The sequence below is a fragment of the Oncorhynchus nerka genome, linkage group LG10, assembly GCF_034236695.1.
Source record: "Oncorhynchus nerka isolate Pitt River linkage group LG10, Oner_Uvic_2.0, whole genome shotgun sequence".
In the NCBI taxonomy this organism is placed as follows: Eukaryota; Metazoa; Chordata; class Actinopteri; order Salmoniformes; family Salmonidae; genus Oncorhynchus; species Oncorhynchus nerka.
This window is the reverse complement of record NC_088405.1, coordinates 62,140,095-62,160,876: the sequence shown is the minus strand read 5'-3', so window position 1 is coordinate 62,160,876 and position 20,782 is coordinate 62,140,095. Positions and strand designations below refer to the sequence as shown.

The 20,782-nt window shown below is 42.8% G+C and overlaps 1 protein-coding gene across 2 annotated transcripts; it reads left to right on the top strand.

Moving 5' to 3' along the window:
- The first annotated feature begins 404 nt into the window (after nucleotides 1–404).
- LOC115136448 (cyclic nucleotide-gated cation channel) lies at nucleotides 405–20,117 on the top strand. Of its 2 annotated transcripts, none has more exons than XM_029672030.2 (7): nucleotides 405–524; nucleotides 11,126–11,248; nucleotides 11,500–11,619; nucleotides 11,855–12,031; nucleotides 12,338–12,445; nucleotides 12,611–12,717; nucleotides 12,896–20,117. In XM_029672030.2, the coding sequence occupies exons 2-7, from the start codon at nucleotides 11,142–11,144 to the stop codon at nucleotides 14,380–14,382; spliced, it is 2,106 nt and encodes a 701-aa protein (XP_029527890.1). In that variant the 5' UTR covers nucleotides 405–524; nucleotides 11,126–11,141; the 3' UTR covers nucleotides 14,383–20,117. The 2 variants fall into 2 exon arrangements, with proteins under 2 accessions (XP_029527890.1, XP_029527889.1); XM_029672029.2 differs by having other exon boundaries at nucleotides 405–689.
- The last annotated feature ends 665 nt before the right edge of the window (nucleotides 20,118–20,782 follow it).

The following is a 20,782-nucleotide window of genomic DNA, read 5'->3' as shown; positions in this document are numbered from 1 at the left end:
AGAGCTCTATGAGGGTGAAAGATGAGATGACAGACTGCATTGGCTCTCATGGGCTTCATTATCTGGATTTACAGGCACTGAATGCTGCATTGGGGAGTGTCCACTTTTTTTCTCTGTTCGTGTTCATTAGTGACTGAATTAACAGGACAGAAGCTAACCAGAGTCAATTCTCTACACGGGGGATGAAGTGTCTGTCACCCACTTGATGTGACTTGCTGATCGGACTTTACTCTCTTGGTGCTTGTTCTTCTCATTATGACAGAGAGTCTAAGCACTCATTTTAACCCCTGAAAGCTCTCCATGTCCCCGCCCTCTTTTTCTCTCGGCCCTCCTCTTCCCCTCCACCCATCCTGCTCTGCCTACAGTCAGTCTATTGGAAGTCCTGTTGACTTAGACATGTTGACAAGAAGTGCCTATGCTTTCCACAAGTGAAGAAAGGAGGAGACCCCAGAGGAAGAAAGAGGAACCACTTCAAAAACCTGACACAATTAGAGGACGTGACATGTTGACGAAGCAAGGAAGAGGTATGAAATGTGTTGGCTTGGTGCTCCTTCAGTAATGCATGATCCTGCAGTTCCATCTTCTCCGCAATGGAAACAATAGCTGGAAAGGAACTCTGGTTTTCTTTGAAATGGCCATAAGGATTTTACTGGAGTGATTGGAGGCAAGTAGGGTATAGAAACAAGCTGGTGAGTGATCACCTCCCTAAAAACATTTATCTTTTAGCGAAACGGCACTGTACTATGTGTTTATACTATGTGTTTATTGCATTCATTGTTATTTTTGTTATTTTGGTCTGTGTTCTTATGTAGCATGAGGCACTTTCCCATTGCCATTGGAAATGACATATGGTCAACAGACACTTGTTGCCTGCATTTATCACTATGTTACTGTAGCAACTTAGTCACGGTCATGAGACACATGATATACTGGGCATATAGACAGTCACTACCTTCGCTGCCTCAAGTGATGAAACGCACCTGTTGTCAGCTATGATGTGGAGAGCTTGGTCCTGTGGGAGCAGTTAGATTGGCTCACTGAGCAGAGTACTGTGACTCAGGCTGACTGTTTCCCCTAATGATCCACCAATTAGTAAAATATTGGAAACAGTTGTCTAAACACCATCATCATTTGTCTGCTTCAACTTCCATGAGCCAGTCATGGCCCTAACACCACCCTTCTCAATACTTTCAGTGCTTCCACGTGTCAGAATGTAATGGCAATTTAGAGGTAGGTCAGTGGCATAGCACAGTTTTGCGGAGCCCCCGTAAGTTCCGAGCAAAGGCCAGAGAGAAATATGTGCAGTTGTATAGCTAATCTTGTTCTAATTTACAAATTTTGCCATGAGGCTGAGAGAAAATGTTGCTATTTTCGAGCTCAGGATTCTTGAAAGACGGGGCCATCTCACTTAAAAAATATATATATTAACAAAAAAGAAAAAAATATTTTGATAGACTAAGTATCAGCTATCACAGCTTGTAAAGGACATTTTCAAATTTTATTCATAAAATGCTCACTAACTGGATTTATGTCAACTCCGTCAGACACTATAAAAATACATTTAATTTTTAGAATTATTGTCCAATAGGTGTTTGAAGTCCATGATTGTTTAATTCTAACATTATATTATTCAAATATGTCATACAAATCTCCAAACCTATATATACAGTGCCTTCGGAAAGTGTTCAGACCCCTTGACGTTTTCCACATTTTGTTAGGTTACAGCTTTATTCTAAAGTTGATTAAATTGCTTTTTTTTGCTCATCAATCTACACAACAATACCCCATTATGACAAAGCAAAAGTAGGTTTTCTGAAATTGTTGCTAATTTCTACCCCCCCAAATTATTAAAATATCACATTTACATCACTATTCAGACCCTTTACTCAGTACTTTGTTGAAGCACCTTTGGCAGAAATTACAGCCATGAGTCTTCTTGGGTATGACGCTACAAGCTTGGCACACCTGTATTTGGGGAGTTTCTCCCATTGTTCTCTGCAGATACTCTCAAGCTCTGTCAGGTTGGATGGGGAGCGTTGGTGCGCAGCTATTTTCAAGTCTCTAAAAGAGATGTTCGATCGGGTTAAAGTCCGGGCAAATGTATTAATTCAAAACAGAAATACCTTATTTACATAAGTATTCAGATCCTTTGCTATGAGACTCAAAATTGAGCTTAGGTGCATCCTGTTTCCATTGATCATCCTTGAGATGTTTCTACAACTTGGAGTCCACCTGTGGTAAATTCAATTAATTGGACATGACTTGGAAAGGCACACACATCTATATAAGGTCCCACAGTTGACAGTGCATGTGAGGAAAACTAAGCATTGAGGTCAAAAGGATTGTCCGTAGAATTTCTGCAGCATTGAAGGTCCCCAAGAACACAGTGGCCTCCATCATTCTTAAATGGAAGATGTTTGGAACCACCAAGGCTCTTCCGAGAGCTGGCCGCCCGGCCAAACTGAGCAATCGGGGGAGAAGGGCCTTGGTTAGGGAGGTGACCAATGGTCACTCTGACATAGCTGCAGAGTTCCTCTGTGGAGATGGGAGAACCTTCCAGAAGGACAACCATCTCTGCAGCACTCCACTTATCAGGCCTTTATGGTAGAGTGGCCAGATGCAAGCCACAACTCAGTAAAAGGCTCATGACTGCCAGCTTGGAGTTTGCCAAAAGGCACCTAAAGGACGCTCAGACCATGACAAACAAGATTCTCTGGTCTGATGAAACCAAGATTGAACTCTTTTGCCTGAATGCCAAGCGTCACATCTGGAGGAAACCTGGCACCATCTGTACGGTGAAGCATGGTGGTGCCGGCAGCATCATGCTGTGGGGATGTTTTTCAGTGGCAGGGACTAGGAGACTAGTCAGGATTGAGGGAAAGATGAACAGAGCAAAGTACAGAGAGATCCAATATTGTTTGTTTAATTCTATTAGAGAACTAGTAGAGATCTAGTAGAGAACTTTATAGACCATTAGTTGTTTTGCTGCACCACATTACATTCACGTAGGACATGACTAAGGGGTCCTTATGGTAACCAAATCGTCAGACACATCTTTTAGGAATCAAAGTTTTGAAATAAATATTATTTACAGTCACGGATGGCTATTTCAAGAAACGACATTCAATAATTTTTCAATTAATATAATTTTTTGACAGTTTTTAGAATTTTAAACACTTTTTTGGAGAGTTTGAAATTGGGATCCTTTGCGCCGGACAAGGTCATAGAGCCAACTTGGAAATTAATAATATTGAAAGTATTTAGAAAATGTCATAAACAAATCTTTTCCCTTGTAAAATTCCCCTAAATGTAAATTTTGAGCTAAAATAATGCAACAAAACAATTATTTTCAACTATAAAAGTAAAGTTTGCCTGAACAAATGTCCTGCTATTCTACACATTTTCCTATGATGCTGATTTATTACACTTTTTGCAGTTTTAAAGCTAATTTCCTGTACCCACCCCAAAATAGTGGTTTATGACGTGTACATATGCTATCTGGAGGTCGCGGGGGGACCCCAAAGCTTGTGGGGGCTGTGGGGAGGTGTGCTACGCAAGTGTGGTAGGTTTGTAAATCTTTGTTTCGTGAACTTCTACAAGATCAGACAGATAGTTATGCCACTGCAATCTATAGTTAGTGAAACATTAAAGGATTATGCTCAATATGGTTTAGGCTACCACATTTCTCTTTCTCAGAAAAAAAGTATCTTTCTCAGAACAGAAGGTTGTGGCTAGGATGTTTACTCAGAAGCCTACAACTTAGATACCATATTTCACACAGTATAGTGGGGTTAGAAGGATCATACAGTGTCACCATACCGTATCATTGCTCTCAAACAATGTTTATCCTCATATACCGTCAACATACACCCTTTATAATAGACTATACATATTTTCCCAACCCCTGACAGGTGAGAGGAGCAGGAGGTAGTATTGGCTGACAACCCTGGTTGCTGTGGATGCCAAAATAGTCACCACGGTGACAACAGCCTGTTTCGGAGGCCCCAGATGAGGGAATGTGGCTGGCAGTCCCAGTCGTCTTCTGTCCCTCTGCTCTATCTGTCACACACTCCCTAAACACTGAAGAGAGAGTTACAGATGTAGGATCTTAATTTGATCAACCTTTTGCAGGACAATGCAGGAAATGTAAAACTTGTAGTGTATTTGAGGTTTTAAAAGGCTTCTTAAGTTTGTCATTTCCATTTCAGACTTTATTTTCCCTTGTGAAAAATGTATCAACCCCTACAAAAATTAAGTATAATCCACATAGACTAATAATTAACATTTCCTGTTGCTGAAGGATAATTTTCCTGCTGTAGCAGACTGGCTCAAATGAAGATCCTACATTTGTACCAAACCATGACTATAGCCCTTATCTTCCACATACAGTACACCCCTGAAACATGGCCAGGGCCGGATTAAGAAATCCTAGGCCCCGTGGAGTTGTTTTTTTTATAAGAAAACTTTTTTATATTGGTTTTACAGACAGATTAGTCTTCTCTTTTCAGCGGTAGGCATTTGCTTTCCAAACTAAGTTTTTCCTGCGATTCTATTTTTTAATGGCAAAAGGCAAACAGACAGCCGCAACCAACCATAGAAATATAATTCCCATTCAAGTCAGGACTGGCAGCCATTGCTAGGGTATCCATGAGTTTAACACTATAATTTCCAGGGTGAGAGGTTCTGAAGCCCTTCTATGGATTATACACTACTGGTCAAAAGTTTTAGAACACCTACTCATTCAAGGGTTTTTCTTTCTTTTTTCTATTTTCTACATTGTAGAACTATGAAATAACACATATGGAAGCATGTAGTAACCAAAAAAGTGTTAAACAAATATATTTTATGATGACTATTTTGGCACTGTCATTTCTCTTTTATTTGAGCTGTTCCTGCCATAATATGGATTTATATGGATCTTCTGTATACCCCCCTACCTTGTCACGGGATAACTGATTGGCTCAAACACTTTAAGAAGGAAAGAAATTCCGCAAATGTACTTTTAAGAAGGCACACCTGTTAATTGAAATGCATTCCAGGTGACTACCTCATGAAGCTGGTTGAGAGAATGCCAAGTGTGTGCAAAGCTGTCATCAAGGCAAAGGGTGGCTACTTGAAGAATCTCAAATATAAAATATATTTTGATTTGTTTAACACTTTTTTGGTTACTACATGATTCCATACGTGTTATTTCATAGTTTTGATGTCTTCACTATTATTCGACAATGTAGAAAATAGTAAAAATAAAGGAAAACCCTTGAATGAGTAGGTGTTCTAAAACTTTTGACCGGTAGTGTATCTACGGCGACAACACAACAAGCTGTATATTTGGTGTCCAAACTGCCCAAATTGCGGCCTTCCCAACAATAGGCAACCTGCAACTGACAAAATAAAGGAAACACTTTAGTAAATGAGGGATACATTGTTTATGTTATGGTGTGGAGTATATTTTCCTGGCATGATTTAGGTCCACCTGTAGAATCTATTCCAAGGCGCATTGAAGCTGTTCTGGCAGCTCGTGGTGGCCCAACACCATTTTAAGACACTTTATGTTGGTGTTTCCTTTATTTTAGTTATTACCTGTATGTGCTTGTGATAAAATGTAAGCAACAGGTTTTTTAAATGTTATTACTATTGGTCCTCTGTGTCTAAATTATGCTCTCTGGTGTATTTTGAACATTGAGAGCGGGTGCCTGTGGTTGGATAAAAAACAATAAAATAATAAAAACAATTAACGGAATAGTTTTTTTTTTTTTTTTTTTTTTGCCTCTTGCACCCACTATGGGCTTGGGCCAGCCCCTGACTCACACAATTGACCAGTCACATTTATTTATTATGTAGTTCATTTTTTGTATTTTTATTAACCAAGACAGGGCCCCCCAGTTACCCAGGTGGGCCCCCTCCCTCAAATCAAATCAAATCAAATGTATTTATATAGCCCTTCGTACATCAGCTGATATCTCAAAGTGCTGTACAGAAACCCAGCCTAAAACCCCAAACAGCAAGCAATGTAGGTGTAGAAGCACGGTGGCTAGGAAAAACTCCCTAGAAAGGCCAAAACCTAGGAAGAAACCTAGAGAGGAACCAGGCTATGTGGGGTGGCCAGTCCTCTTCTGGCTGTGCCGGGTGGAGATTATAACAGAACATGGCCAAGATGTTAAAATGTTCATAAATGACCACCATGGTTGAATAATAATAAGGCAGAACAGTTGAAACTGGAGCAGCAGCACGGCCAGGTGGACTGGGGACAGCAAGGAGTCATCATGACAGGTAGTCCTGGGGCATGGTCCTAGGGCTCAGGTCCTCCGAGAGAGAGAAAGAAAGAGAGAAGGAGAGAATTAGAGAACGCACACTTAGATTCACACAGGACACCGAATAGGACAGGAGAAGTACTCCAGATATAACAAACTGACCCTCCTCTCCTCCCGATCTGAGGATTAGCAGAGCAGCAGCAGACCGCAGCAGGCTGTCTACTGTACACTCACTGAGAGCGGGCTCCTGAATCCGCCTGTGGTTGGCGGTTGCAGTAAATATATATATATACAAAGCATTAAGAACTCTTTCCATGACGTAGACTGACCAGGTGAATCCAGGTGAAAGCTATGATACCTTATATATGTAACTTGTTAAATCCACTTCAATCAGTGTAGATGAAGGGGAGGAGACAGGTTAAATAAGGATTTTTAAGCCTTGAGAAAATTGAGACATTGATTTGTGTATGTGTGTCATTCATAGGATGAATGGGCAAGACAAAAGATTTAAGTGCCTTTGACAGAGTATGGTAGTAGATGCCAGGTGCACTGGTTTGAGTGTGTCGAGAACTGCAACGCTGCTTTGTTTTTCAACTCAACAGTTTCCCGTGTGTATCAAGAATGGTCCACCACCCAAAGGACATCCAGGCTACTTGACAACTGTAGGAAGCATTAGAGTCAACATGGCCCAGCATCCCTCTGGAACGCTTTCAAAACCTTGTAGAGTCCATGCTCAGTGTATACTGTTTATACTGTTTTAATGTTTTGTACATTGAGTGTATACTGTTTATACTGCTTTAATGTTGTGTACATTGAGTGTACAAAACATTAAAGTCGAACTGATAGCGTTTTAACTACTTTGCAGATATGAATCAAACAGACAATCATAATATCAGTCAAAATATCAAATTCCCAGTTTATGCTACAAAACTAACTTTAAAGGTTTTAAAAATAGGTTATATTTGACTTAACATTCCAGGCATTGTGGGCAGAATAGATGGATACAGTTCAATGCATGATTAATATAATTCACCAATACATTTGTTGGTTGTCCAAAAGATATTGCCATCACGTAAATCACAGCTGGCCTGGTACATTGTTTGCTGCCTCCATTCGGGATGCACTGTTTCAGTTTAAATTACTAAATATTTCTGACAAAAACGGCCGACTGCAACTGAGGCTAGGAATGTCAATACAATCAAACTAGCAAGGGAAATGATCACAAGTCAGTTATAACATGGCTAATAGGCTAGCGCATCTATTTATGTAGATAGCTAAAATCACAGAGCCTAATATTAGCTAGATAGTAGGTTGGTAGGAGGATGTCATGTCATTGGAGGAGTTAGTGAGTGACTGACTTTTCCCTCATATTGTTTTTCGGTGGCTACACAGCCAGAGAGTCAGGTGTCATTTGGTTAGCTAGCAAGAAATGTGAATCGCTTTGCTAGCTTTGCTGAACTTGAACGACTGTTATACAGTTAGCATATCTCTTGCGTTCGCAAATTCACTCTGGCTATCTACTATGATTTAAGAGCACTCTCATCTGAGTGTGCCAGAGTGCAGAATGACTGATGAAATTACGAACATGCAACACCTGCTGAATATGACAGGTATCAGTAAACGTCAGCAAAGAAGTATGTTAGTCACGAACGCGCTAGATAGCATGTAAACAGCCTAACCAGCTCTGCTATGGCGAGTAAAATGGTCAGAGTGAGGTGTGTTCTTATCTGTGTTTGGAGGTAGCAAGCTAGTCAACTTTAGCCAGTTAGCTTGGGTGCTTGGTTGGGACAAGCAGGCATTGGCAGGCAAGCTGCAGAAGGACGAGCAGGCTACTTACGGCCAACTAGCTGAAAAAGTTTGAGAGGGTTTATCTAATGTTCCTTTGTTAGATTTGAGCTCAGCTTACTCTGGCTAGCTTTAGATGGTGATCTTGTTGATGTATAGGGAAATACAGCCTACCTATTCATGGTTGTGTGATCAATAGGACTGTAAAGTTTCCAAATGTAAGACTCCCAAGGTATTTACATATTTGCAGAAATCCATTCAGGTGTATTTTTTGGCTTTTGCCAAATGCATTCTAATGATCTAAAGACGCACTGGTGCTACTGCTTGTAGCACAGTCCAATTCAAATGAATGATGGCAGGCTCCTGTGGCAAATGGCTTGTTTGCATAAAGGCCTACTGTAACTCTGATTGGCTAAGGTCTGCATAGACTCTGGTCCTGGATGAGACATGTTTTTTTTGTTAGATTTTATTTACTGCAGTGTCTATTAATTGTCTAAACGCACTGCCACTTTCCCACTGTATATTGCTATAGAATTTTCACAAATGCCTTAGTATACGTAATTCCCAACCATTTTAAGAATTTATGAACATTTGAAAATGACCATATCAAAGTGCTCGCTTGTCAGAAATGGTAAAAAAAAATGTTTTTGTCATATTCTTCCTGCGGGCGTATATATTATCAGATTTTAATAAGATTTCATGTTGCTAAAATGCTGTCAATTCCACTTTAAGGAAACCTTCTAGTATTGAGTTGCACCCCCCCCTCCTTTGCCCTCAGAACAGCCTCAGTTCGTCGGGGCATGGACTCTACAAGGTGTCGAAAGCGTTCCACAGGGAGGCTGGCCCATGTTGACTCCAAATGCTTCCCACAGTTGTGTCAAGTTGTTTGGATGTCCTTTGGGTGGTAGACCACTCTTGATAAATACGGGAAACTGTTGAGCGTGAAAAATCCTGCAGTGTTGCAGTTCTTGACACAAACCTGTGTGCCTAGCACCTACTACCATTCAAAGGCACTTAAATATTTTGTCTTGGCCCCCCATATTTTGTCATTCCCCTTCTGAATGGCACACATACACAATCCATGTCTCAATTGTCTCAAGGCTTAAAAATCCTTCTTTAACCTGTCTCCTACCCTTCGTCTACACTGATTGAAGTGGATTTAACAAGTGACATCAATAATGCATCATAGACTGACCAGGTGAATCTAGGTGAAAGCTATGTCATGGAAATGTTTTCCTTAATGTTTTGTACAGTCATGTCCAAAAGTTTTGAGAATGACACAAATATACATTTTCACAAAGTCTGCTGCCTCAGTTTGTATGATGGTAATTTGCATATACTCCAGAATGTTATGAAGAGTGATCAGATGAATTGCAATTAATTGCAAAGTCCCTCTTGCTATGCAAATGAACTGAATCCCCAAAAAGCATTTCCACTGCATTTCAGCTCTGCCACAAAAGGACCAGTTGACATCATCTCAGTGATTCTCTCGTTAACACAGGTGTGAGTGTTGACGAGGACAAGGCTGGAGAGCACTCTGTCATGCTGATTGAGTTTGAATAACAGACTGGAAGCTTCAAAAGGAGGGTGGTGCTTGGAATCATTGTTCTTCCTCTGTCATCCATGGTTACCTGCAAGGAAACACGTGCCGTCATCATTGCTTTGCACAAAAAGGGCTTCAAATGCAAGGATATTGCTGCCAGTAAGATTGCACCTAAATCAAACATTTATCAGTTCATCAAAAACTTAAAGGAGAGGGGTTCAATTGTTGTGAAGAAGGCTTCAGGGCGCCCAAGAAAGTCCAGCAAGCGCCAGTACCGTCTCCTAAAGTTGATTTAGCTGTGGGACCGGGGCACCACCAGTACAGAGCTTGCTCAGGAATGGCAGCAGGCAGGTGTGAGTGCATCTGTACAAACAGTGAGACGAAGACTTTTGGAGGATGGCCTGGTGTCAAGAAGGGCAGCAAAGAAGCCACTTCTCTCCAGGAAAAACATCAGGGACAGACTGATATTCTGCAAAAGGTACAGGGATTGGACTGCTGAGGACTGGGGTAAAGTCATTTTCTCTGATGAATCCCCTTTTCGGTTGTTTGGGGCATCCGGAAAAAAGCTTGTCCGGAGAAGACAAGGTGAGCGCTACCATCAGTCCTGTGTCATGCCAACAGTAAAGCATCCTGAGACCATTCATGTGTAGGGTTGCTTCTCAGCCAAGGGAGTTGGCTCACTCACAATCTTTCCTAAGAACACAGCCATGAATAAAGAATGCTACCAACACATCCTCCGAGAGAAACTTCTCCCAACCATCCAGGAACAGCTTGGTGATGAACAATGCCTTTTCCAGCATGATGGAGCACCTTGCCATAAGGAAAAAGTGATAACTAAGTGGCTCAGGGAACAAAACATCGATATTTTGGGTCCATGGCCAGGAAACTCCCCAGACCTTAATCCCATTGAGACCTTGTGGTCAATCCTCAAGAGTTGCGTGGACAAACAAAAACCCACAAATTCTGACACAGTCCCAGCATTGATTATGCAAGAATGGGCTGCCATCAGTCAGGATGTGGCCCAGAAGTTAATTGGCAGCATGCCAGGGGCGGATTGCAGAGGTCTTGAAAAAGAAGGGTCGACACTGCAAGTATTGACTCTTTGCATCAACTTCATGTAATTATCAATAAAAGCCATTGTGAAATGCTTGTAATTATTCCATAGTAACATCTGACAAAAATATCTAAAGACACTGAGGCAGCAGACTTTGTGAAAATTAATATTTGTGTCATTCTCAAAACTTTTGGCCACGACTGTACTCAGTGTATGATTTGATTAAAAACACTTTGCTTCCTCTTGGGCCCCCCAAGGGGCTGGGCCCAAGGGCTTCATCCCCGTTAAGCTCCTGCATTAATCCGGCCCTGACCATGGCAAAACACCAGCCACATTTCATGATTATATGACTAAATGCCATGGTGCCATGCAGATGTTAGTTACATACTGTATGAAAAGCTCATAATTATGGTCAAGTAGTGGTCAGTTTTTGGGCGTATCAAATCAGATGGAATGGAAAGACTCTTAATGTTTCTCTGTATGAATTGAAAGCTCATTTCAGCTGAAGATGACAGGCCAGGTGGCCGACAGAGACTTGTCCCCCCATCGTCTCTCAGTGAAGACCACTGTGGAGGAGGAGCCAGAGAGGGAGAGAGCTGAGAGTACTCTCAGCAGGTAGGTTACACAGAGAGGCCTGCATAGGGTTCTAGTTCTAGAATTATATTTCTTTGCTGCATGCATCCTTTATGCTTATATACAACTCTCCCTGTTTTACACAATGTACCACCATGTACAGTATTTGACCCTGCTTCCCTTTTTCAACTGTTAATCAGAGTCTCAAATTGTCATTGTTTGTGCATACAAATGTATACCTACCCCTGCTCAAGAGTGCATCTTCTCTGTGTCTGCCTCTGCTCTTCTCCTAGAGTGCCATCAGAATGTGATCATGATAATGATGACACATCCTCAGAGCTGGCACGGGTGGCCGCTCTCGATGGTGGACACAACTCAAGGAACTCTTTTCAAGGACGGGGAGCTCTGTCTAGGTAAATTCTGGTACCTCAGCAATGGTAGTTTCCAAAGCTCACAACTGATAGATAGGGTGATGATGAAATTGCCTCACCCATGTGCTAATCTGTCCCAATTTACTCTGCTTAATACAGTTATTTTATACAAACTCTGCTACTCTTTACATGTATCTCTGAATAGCTCTGTCTCTCTCTCCCTTCCCTCTCTCTCACTCTCTTCCTCTCTCTCTTTCTCTCTCTATCTCTCTCTCAGATTAGTGAATTTGGTGGTGATTCTGAGGGAGTGGGCACACAGGAGCCTTGTAGAGGAGGAGGAGCGGCCAGACTCTTTCTTGGAACGCTTCCGTGGCCCTGAGCTAAGGACTGCCCCTAGTCGCATCAGCAATACGCAGCCTGATGCCAATGGCAACAATACCAAAGGGAGATTTAGGTATGTCTGTCTCTGTGATGATTCTCTAAATACGCTATAAACTGTTCTGAATTACAATGCAACATGTATCTACCTCAGTTTAATAAAAATCCATTGTCTGGTTTACTACCTTAAATGGACCCCATTTGATACAGTCTACACAGCTTCATCATAGTAATGTCATCATTATTAAAACTGATATATGTTCAGTGGTTAGTCTTTCAGACACATGGCCCTTGAAGATCAGACCCACCCATGTCTACCTGCAGAAACAAAAAAAGTCTGTGTAACCTTATTTGACATGAACCATTCTCTTTTATTTCTCAGGAAAAAATGGGGTGTGTTCGTTGTGTCCCCATCAGACGACATGTACTACCGTTGGCTGTTTGTTATTGCTATAGCTGTGCTCTACAACTGGATCCTCATTGTGGCTAGGTAGTTGAGAACACAGGCATTTTCTGTTTGGTCCACAGTCCACACATAGCACAACACCAGAGGGGATGTTTATTCATCAGTAAAATGAAACAATATAAATGTTGGACTGATAGATGGAAGTTTGATGCTGGAGTTAAGTATTCTCTTTTTCTCTTCTATGTGTAGGGCATGCTTTGACAAACTGCAGACAAGCAATTACATCTGCTGGTTGGTGCTGGACTACCTTTCAGACGCTTTGTACATCCTGGACACATGTGTCCGACTCCGCACAGGTACATCACCATCATATACACCCTTAAACCAAGTCCTAGCTTGAGGCTAAACACACTTTTGTTATATTATGTATAGCTGTATTTATTATTTACTGATCCAAACAAAGAGATGTGAGAGATAATTGATAACCTGGGTAGATATTTTTGTGCTAATGGCAACACCTTCTTTATACCACAGGGTTTCTGGAGCAGGGTCTGCTGGTGAAGGACCTCTCCAAGCTGAGAGACAGCTATGTCCGCACATTTCAGTTCAAGCTGGATGTCGTGTCCATCCTACCCACTGATCTGGCCTACATATCCACAGGAATCCACACCCCAGAGCTCAGATTCAATCGCCTGCTGCGATTCCCACGCATGTTTGAGTTCTTTGACCGCACTGAGACACGCACGAACTACCCCAACATCTTCCGCATCTGCAACTTGGTGCTCTACATCCTGGTCATCATCCACTGGAACGCCTGCATCTACTTTGCTATTTCCAAATCTCTAGGGTTTGGCTCTGATACCTGGGTGTACCCCAACATCTCCAACCCCGAGTATGGCTCCCTAACCCGGGGCTATGTCTACTGCCTGTACTGGTCCACCCTCACCCTCACCACTATTGGAGAGATGCCTGCACCTGTACGGGATGAGGAGTATCTTTTTGTGGTCTTTGACTTCCTCGTTGGGGTGCTGATCTTTGCCACGATTGTGGGTAATGTTGGCTCCATGATTTCCAACATGAATGCCACACGTGCAGAGTTTCAGGCCCGTATTGATGCCATCAAACACTACATGCACTTCCGCCGGGTCAGCAAGGAGCTGGAAGCACGCGTCATTAAGTGGTTTGACTACCTCTGGACTAATAAGAAAGCAGTGGATGAGCAGGAGGTATTGAAGAACTTGCCTAACAAATTGCGGGCTGAGATCGCCATCAATGTGCACCTGGAGACCCTGAAGAAAGTGCGTATCTTTCAGGACTGTGAGGCTGGACTGTTGGTGGAGCTGGTCCTGAAACTCCGGCCACAGGTCTATAGCCCAGGGGACTACATCTGCCGCAAAGGGGACATAGGGAAGGAGATGTACATCATCAAAGAGGGGAAGCTGGCAGTGGTGGCAAATGACGGGGTCACACAGTACGCCCTCCTCACCGCCGGCAGCTGCTTTGGGGAGATAAGTATCCTCAACATCCAGGGCAGCAAAATGGGAAACCGCAGGACGGCCAATATCCGCAGCATCGGCTATTCTGACCTCTTCTGCCTCTCTAAGGATGACCTGATGGAAGCAGTGACCGAGTACCCTGATGCTAAGAAGGTGCTGGAGGAGAGGGGGAAGGAGATCCTTATGAAGGAGGGCCTCCTGGATGAGAATGCAGAGGCTGGCAGACTGGGTGGAGAGGACACTGAGGAGAAGGTGGAGAGGCTGGAGTCCTCTCTGGACACCCTGCAGACGCGCTTCGCCCGCCTGCTCAGCGAGTACACGGCCACACAGCAGCGGCTGAAGCGGCGCATCACCAACCTGGAGCGCCAGCTGTGCCACACGGGCTGCGGGATCCTCTCAGACGCAGACCTCTCTGACGAAGACTCAGCTTCTGAGGCTGAGGCAGACACTCTGGCCGCTGCCAATACCGTTGAGCAGGGTGACCATGGAAATGATGAGCCGACTGAATCCACTGTTCAAACTTGAAAGCTGCCTGAGACCATGGCTCTAGGCCTAGCACTTTCTAAGCACTTTCAAATTCACAAGGGTATGCACAAATGTACAATATATTTCCTTCCTAATAAGAAAATAATTTTCATATTAACTTTATGACGGTTGCATTAAGAGTACAGTGCCTTCAGAATCTATTCACACCCCTTGACCTGTTCTATATTTTGTTTTGTTACAGCCTGAATAGATTTCATTTAGATTTCGTGTCACTGGCCTACACACAATACCCCATAATGACAAACTGGAATAGTTTTTTTTGCAATTTTGCAAATCAATTAAAAATTAAAATCTGAAATGTCTTGAGTCAGTAAGTATTCAACCCCTTTGTTATGGCAAGCCTAAAAAGGTTCAGGAGTAAACATGTGCATGGACTCACTATGTGTGTAATAATAGTGATTAACATGATTTTTTAATGACTACCTCATCTCTGTACCCCACACATACAATTATCTGTAAAGTCCATAAGTCGAGCAGTGATTTTTCAAACACAGATTCATCCACAAAGACCAAGGAGGTTTTCCAATGCCTCGAAAAGAAGGGCTCCTATTGGTAGATAAATAACATTAAAAACAGACATTGCATATTGCTTTGAGTATGGTGAAGTTATTAATTACACTTTGGATGGTGTATCAATACACCCAGTCACTACAAAGATACAGGCGTCCTTCCTAACTCATTTGACGTAGAGGAAGGAAACCACTCAGGAATTTCACCATGAGGCCAATGGTGACTAAAACAGTTACAGAGTTTAATGGCTGTGATAGGAGAAAACTGAGGATGGATCAACAACAATGTAGTTACGTCACAATACGAACCTAAATGACAAAGTGAAGAGGAAACCTGTACAGAATAAAACAATTCCAAAACATGCATCCTGTTTGCAATAAGAAACCAATATAAAACTGCAAAAGACCTGGCAAACAAATTAACTTTATGTCCTGAATACAAAGCGTTATATTTGGGGCAAATCCAACACATCACTGAGTACCACTCTTCATATTTTCAATCATGGTGGTGGCTGCATCATGTTATGGGTAATGTCTGTCATCAGCAAGGACTAGGATTTTTTTGGGGGATAAAAAGAAACAGAATGGAGCTAAGCCCAAGCAAAATCCTAGAGGAAAACGTGGTTCAGTCTGCTTTTCAACAGGCACTGAGACAAATTCACATTTCAGCAGGACCTAAAACACAAGGCCAAATATACACTGGAGTTGCTTACCAAGACAATATCGAATGTTCCTGAGTCGTCTAGTTATAGTTCTGATTTAAATTGGCTTGAAAATCTATGGCAAGACGGATGTCTTGCAATAACCAACTTCACAGAGCTTGAAGAATTTTTAAAGAATAATGTGCAAATATTGTACAATTCAGGTGTTGAAACCTCTTAGAGACTTACCCAGAAAGACACACAGCTGTAATTGCAGCCAAAGTGTGAATACTTACATAAATATCTAATTTATGCATTTCATTTTCAATACATTTGCAAAATATTCTAAAAACATGTTTTCACTTTGTCATTATGTGGTATTGTGTGCAGATCATTGAGAGAAACTATTTAATCTATTTTGAATTCAGGCTGTAACACAACAAAATGTGGAATAAGTCAATGGGTATGAACACTTTCTGAAGGCTCTGTACGTGTCAAGGTGTGTATAAAGGCGAAGTCAGGTGCAGGAGAGCAGAGTATGATAAATTAAGCTCACTTTACTATAGTTCTAAACCGGGAGCACAACAAAACAAACGCGCTCAAAAAACGGAACAATAAAGTAAAGCGCAATTAAATCAAATCAATTTTTTTTATATAGACCTTCGTACATCAGCTGATATCTCAAAGTGCTGTACAGAAACCCAGCCTAAAACCCCAAACAGCAAGCAATGCAGGTGTAGAAGCACGGTGGCTAGGAAAAACTCCCTAGAAAGGCCAAAACCTAGGAAGAAACCTAGAGAGGAACCAGGCTATGTGGGGTGGCCAGTCCTCTTCTGGCTGTGCCGGGTGGAGATTATAACAGAACATGGCCAAGATGTTCAAATGTTCATAAATGACCAGCATGGCCCAATAATAATAAGGCAGAACAGTTGAAACTGGAGCAGCAGCACGGCCAGGTGGACTGGGGACAGCAAGGAGTCATCATGTCAGGTAGTCCTGAGGCATGGTCCTAGGGCTCAGGTCCTCCGAGAGAGAGAAAGAAAGAGAGAAAGAGAGAATTAGAGAGAGCACACTTAAATTCACACAGGACACTGAATAGAACAGGAGAAGTACTCCAGATATAACAAACTGACCCTAGCCCCCCGCCACATAAACTACTGCAGCATAAATACTGGAGGCTGAGACAGGAGGTGTTACACACAAAACAATTACACACAAAACATGATGGGAAACAGAGGGTTAAATACAATTAGATTGATTGGGGAAATGAAAACCAGGTGTGTATGAAAGCAAGACAAGACAAATGGATATATGAAAAATGGAGCGGCGATGGCTAGAAAGCCGGTGACGCCGAACGAACAAGGAGAGGAGCCGACTTCGGTGGAAGTACCCCCCCCCCCTTGACGCGCGGCTCCTACACCGGCCTCGAGGACGACCCGGAGGACGAGGTGCAGGGCGATCCGACCGGCGATGGTGAAACTCCCGCAGTAGTTCGGGATCCAAAATATCTGCAACCAGAACCCAGCACCTCTCCTCCGGTCCGTACCCCTCCCACTCCACGAGGTACTGAAGGCCCCCACCCGACGCCTCGAATCCAGGATGGAACGAACGATGTATGCCGGGGTGGAGGGACCTCCCGCACCTCAGATTCCTGGAGTGGACCAGCCACCACCGGCCTGAGGAGAGACACATGGAACGAGAGGTTAATACGATAATAAGAGAGTAGTTGTAATCTGTAACATACTTCGTTCACCCTCCTCAGGACTTTAAATGGCCCCACAAACCCCACATCCTGGTTGACTCTCTCTACCTGCCCGTTACTTTCGGGGTGAAAACCTGAGATAAGGCTGATCGATCAATGAGAAAGCAACTGATTCTCTCCTCATGATTCCCCTGCATAACCATGGCCAAGGAGATGGTGGCCTCGCTGATTAGCCCGGACCCTAATGGTCGACTATCTAGAGCGTGTACCGGGAAAGGTCTAACTATAGGGAAAATGGGGATCCCTAACCGAATGGCTAAGGCTCTGTCGATAAAATTCCCAGCTGCGACTGAATTGAGGAGCGCCTCATGCTGGGAATGTAGGGAAAACAAACAGGCACAAATAGTTGATCAACAGAGGACTCTGGATGAGTGTGGTGCAAACTCACCTGGGGTGATGCCAGAGTGCCCTGCCTGTTGCCTCGACTTCCAGAGGAACCAACACGGCACCGACCGGCAGTGTTTCCTCTGCGGCCACAGATGGCGCACGTGATGGCTCCTCCTCCCGTCTCCCTATGCGCCGCACCTCCTAACTCCATGGGCACCGGAGCGGGGTTACTGGATGATGGAACCAACAGAGCCCCCTCTGGACGTCCTCGGGTGACCAGAAGGTTATCCAACCGGATGGACAAATCCAGCAGTTGGTCAAAGGTAATGGTGGCATCCCTGCAGGCCAGCTCACGTCAGACGTCCTCTTGTAGGCTACATCTATAGTGGTCAATGAGGGCTCTCTCGTTCCAGCCCGCTCCGGCGGCCAAGATTCAGAATTCAAGGGCGAAGTCCTGGGCGCTCCTCGTCCCCTGCCTCAAATGAAAGAGCCTCTCCCCCGCCGCTCTGCCCTCAGGTGGATGGTCAAAGACGGCCCTGAAGCGACGGGTGAAAGTGGTCTGGAGCCTTCTCTCCAAACGGCGTTTGCCCACTCCAGTGCGCTTCCTGTGAGGCAGGAGACGAGAGCGGCCACTCTCTCCCCTCCCGAGGGATCTGGGTGCACAGTGGCCAGGTAGAGGTCCAGTTGGAACAAGAATCCCTGGCACTGTGCTGCCGTTCCATCATACTCCCTGGGAAGGGAGAGACGCATCCCCCCAGAATTCCCTCCGGATGGAACGGGTGGAGATAACCCCGGTTGTGCTGGTCGAGGCACTGGAGAGACCTCCTGTCTCTCCCAGTGGTCCATGGTCTGGACAACGCGACCCATCATGGCACCAAGAGGATGTAGCATGGCCGAATGTTCCTGGACTCGTTCCTGGACTCCTCTAACCGGGGTACCTGTTCCTGCTGACTCCATATTCTCTGTGTGTAATTCGGTCAAGGTGTGTATAAAGGCGAAGTCAGGTGCAGGAGAGCAGAGTATGATAAATTAAGTGCACTTTACTATAGTTCTAAACCGGGAGCACAACAAAACAAATGCACTCAAAAAAACGGAACAATAAAGTAAAGAGCTAAAGAACTTCGCTTGACATGAAAACAATTACACACAAAACATGATGGGAAACAGAGGGTTAAATACAATTAGATTGATTGGGGAAATGAAAACCAGGTGTGTATGAAAGCAAGACAAGACAAATGGATATATGAAAAATGGAGCGGCGATGGCTAGAAAGCCGGTGACGCAGAACAAGAAGAGGAGCCCGAAGTCGTGACAGTATATAACAAACATAACTGTGAAAATCAAGTGTTTTCTTTGAGTTCAATGCCAAGATAAGATGTAGAGTTCTTTAAGCAGAATAAGAAGAAGAAGAATATAGGGTAGAGCAATGAGTTGCAGGCGTATACACACAAGTCACATGCAGTCATTTTCCACATTCTTAACCCCGAAGGTAGGTTACATGAGAACAGATAAGCAGCACAGAGGGTAAGACAGATCCTGGAGAGTGCCCTCAACCAACCTCATATAACTCTTACCTAATGATGAAGTGGGCCAACAACAGAGCAATCAGCAGTCCCTAGAACAGTATCTGGTGTATTTCATGGTCTTGGAGATTTGTTGTATACCCTGAAAACATTTGGTATTTTGACACAATTTGATCACCATACTGTGGCCTGTAATGTGTTTAGTAATCATGAGATGTTGTCTTTACAGCTAATAGTTGTATGACCTACCAAGTCTTTGAACACATTTAACTAATTCATGGCATATGTGTTCTAATGTGAATTTAAATGTTTGCAGCCCAACAGGTCTTACTCTAAGGTTACTCATAACCCACTGGACACAATCTGGTTGAATCAACGTTGTTTCAACATAATTTGTCAACGTATTGTGCCGTTGAATGTATGTTTGAAACATCTGGATTTGCAAAAAGTCATCAACCAGTACTGTTTTCTTATCAATTCAACCAGCATTGCAAACATCGAAATGATGGTAAAACTTAAATACATTGACTTAACCTGACTAACAGGTTGTTACATCAATCTAATTTCAACATACTCATCAAAACTATCTATACGTTGAAATTGTGTTGAATATTCCTCTCAGAATGGTTAAAAATCTCACATAAAATCGACATGGAAATTGCAACTAAATTAATTTAATGTGGTGTTGTAAATACGTTTGAACATGCAACACCAAATCCAGGTCACATTTTCATCATATTTTAAATGTTGACATTTTTGCATATTCTTACTATTTAATCAATGTCTGTTTTTCATCCTATATTCAATTGGGCGGTTGAAATTATGTTGAATTTCATATTTGATTAAAAATATTTTGTTTTACCTTGTTTCAAAGTTGACAATAAAATGGTATGTTGATTCAATGTCATTGTTTCAATGTCATGCCATCAACCTAAATAAAGAGATACCTATATTTAAATAACATCTGAAGCCGCAGTCCAACAATTCCTGCCTAAACAGTGACTCCTACTGGTGTATGAGGGGTAATGTAATACAGTGAGAGTGAGTATTGGTCTGAAGTCAGTGAGATAGGGAAACTGGTTGACAATTCCATTGGTAGAAGTTTTTATGCTTTTTTTTAACCTCTTTTCACAGATGGATCGAAGGACCCAGAGTGGGCACACAGGAGCGGTCATTTACATTCCTGAATTTGATGTGCAGATATGTAGAAGACTAACAAATGAACTGTCAGTATACTCAGTTGAACTGTTGGCGATAATAGTTGCCCTCCAGTGACTCGGGGACGTACAACCTGTTAGAATTATAGTAGGCTCAGATTCTCTGTCTGTATTAAATAGTGTATCATCTGGTAAATATAATAGGAGTCCCCTACTATTGGAGGTATTAATGTTATTATGGAGAATTGATAGACTGGGTGTAGTAGTGAGATTCTGCTGGATCAAAATCACATGCGCTGAATACAACAGGTGTAGACCTTACAGTGAAATGCTTACTTACAAGCCCTTAACCAACAATGCAGTTTTAAGAAAAATACCTAAAAAAAGAAAATAAATAAAAGTAACAAATAAAGAGCACCAGTAAAATAACAATAGCATGACTATATACAGGGGGTACTGG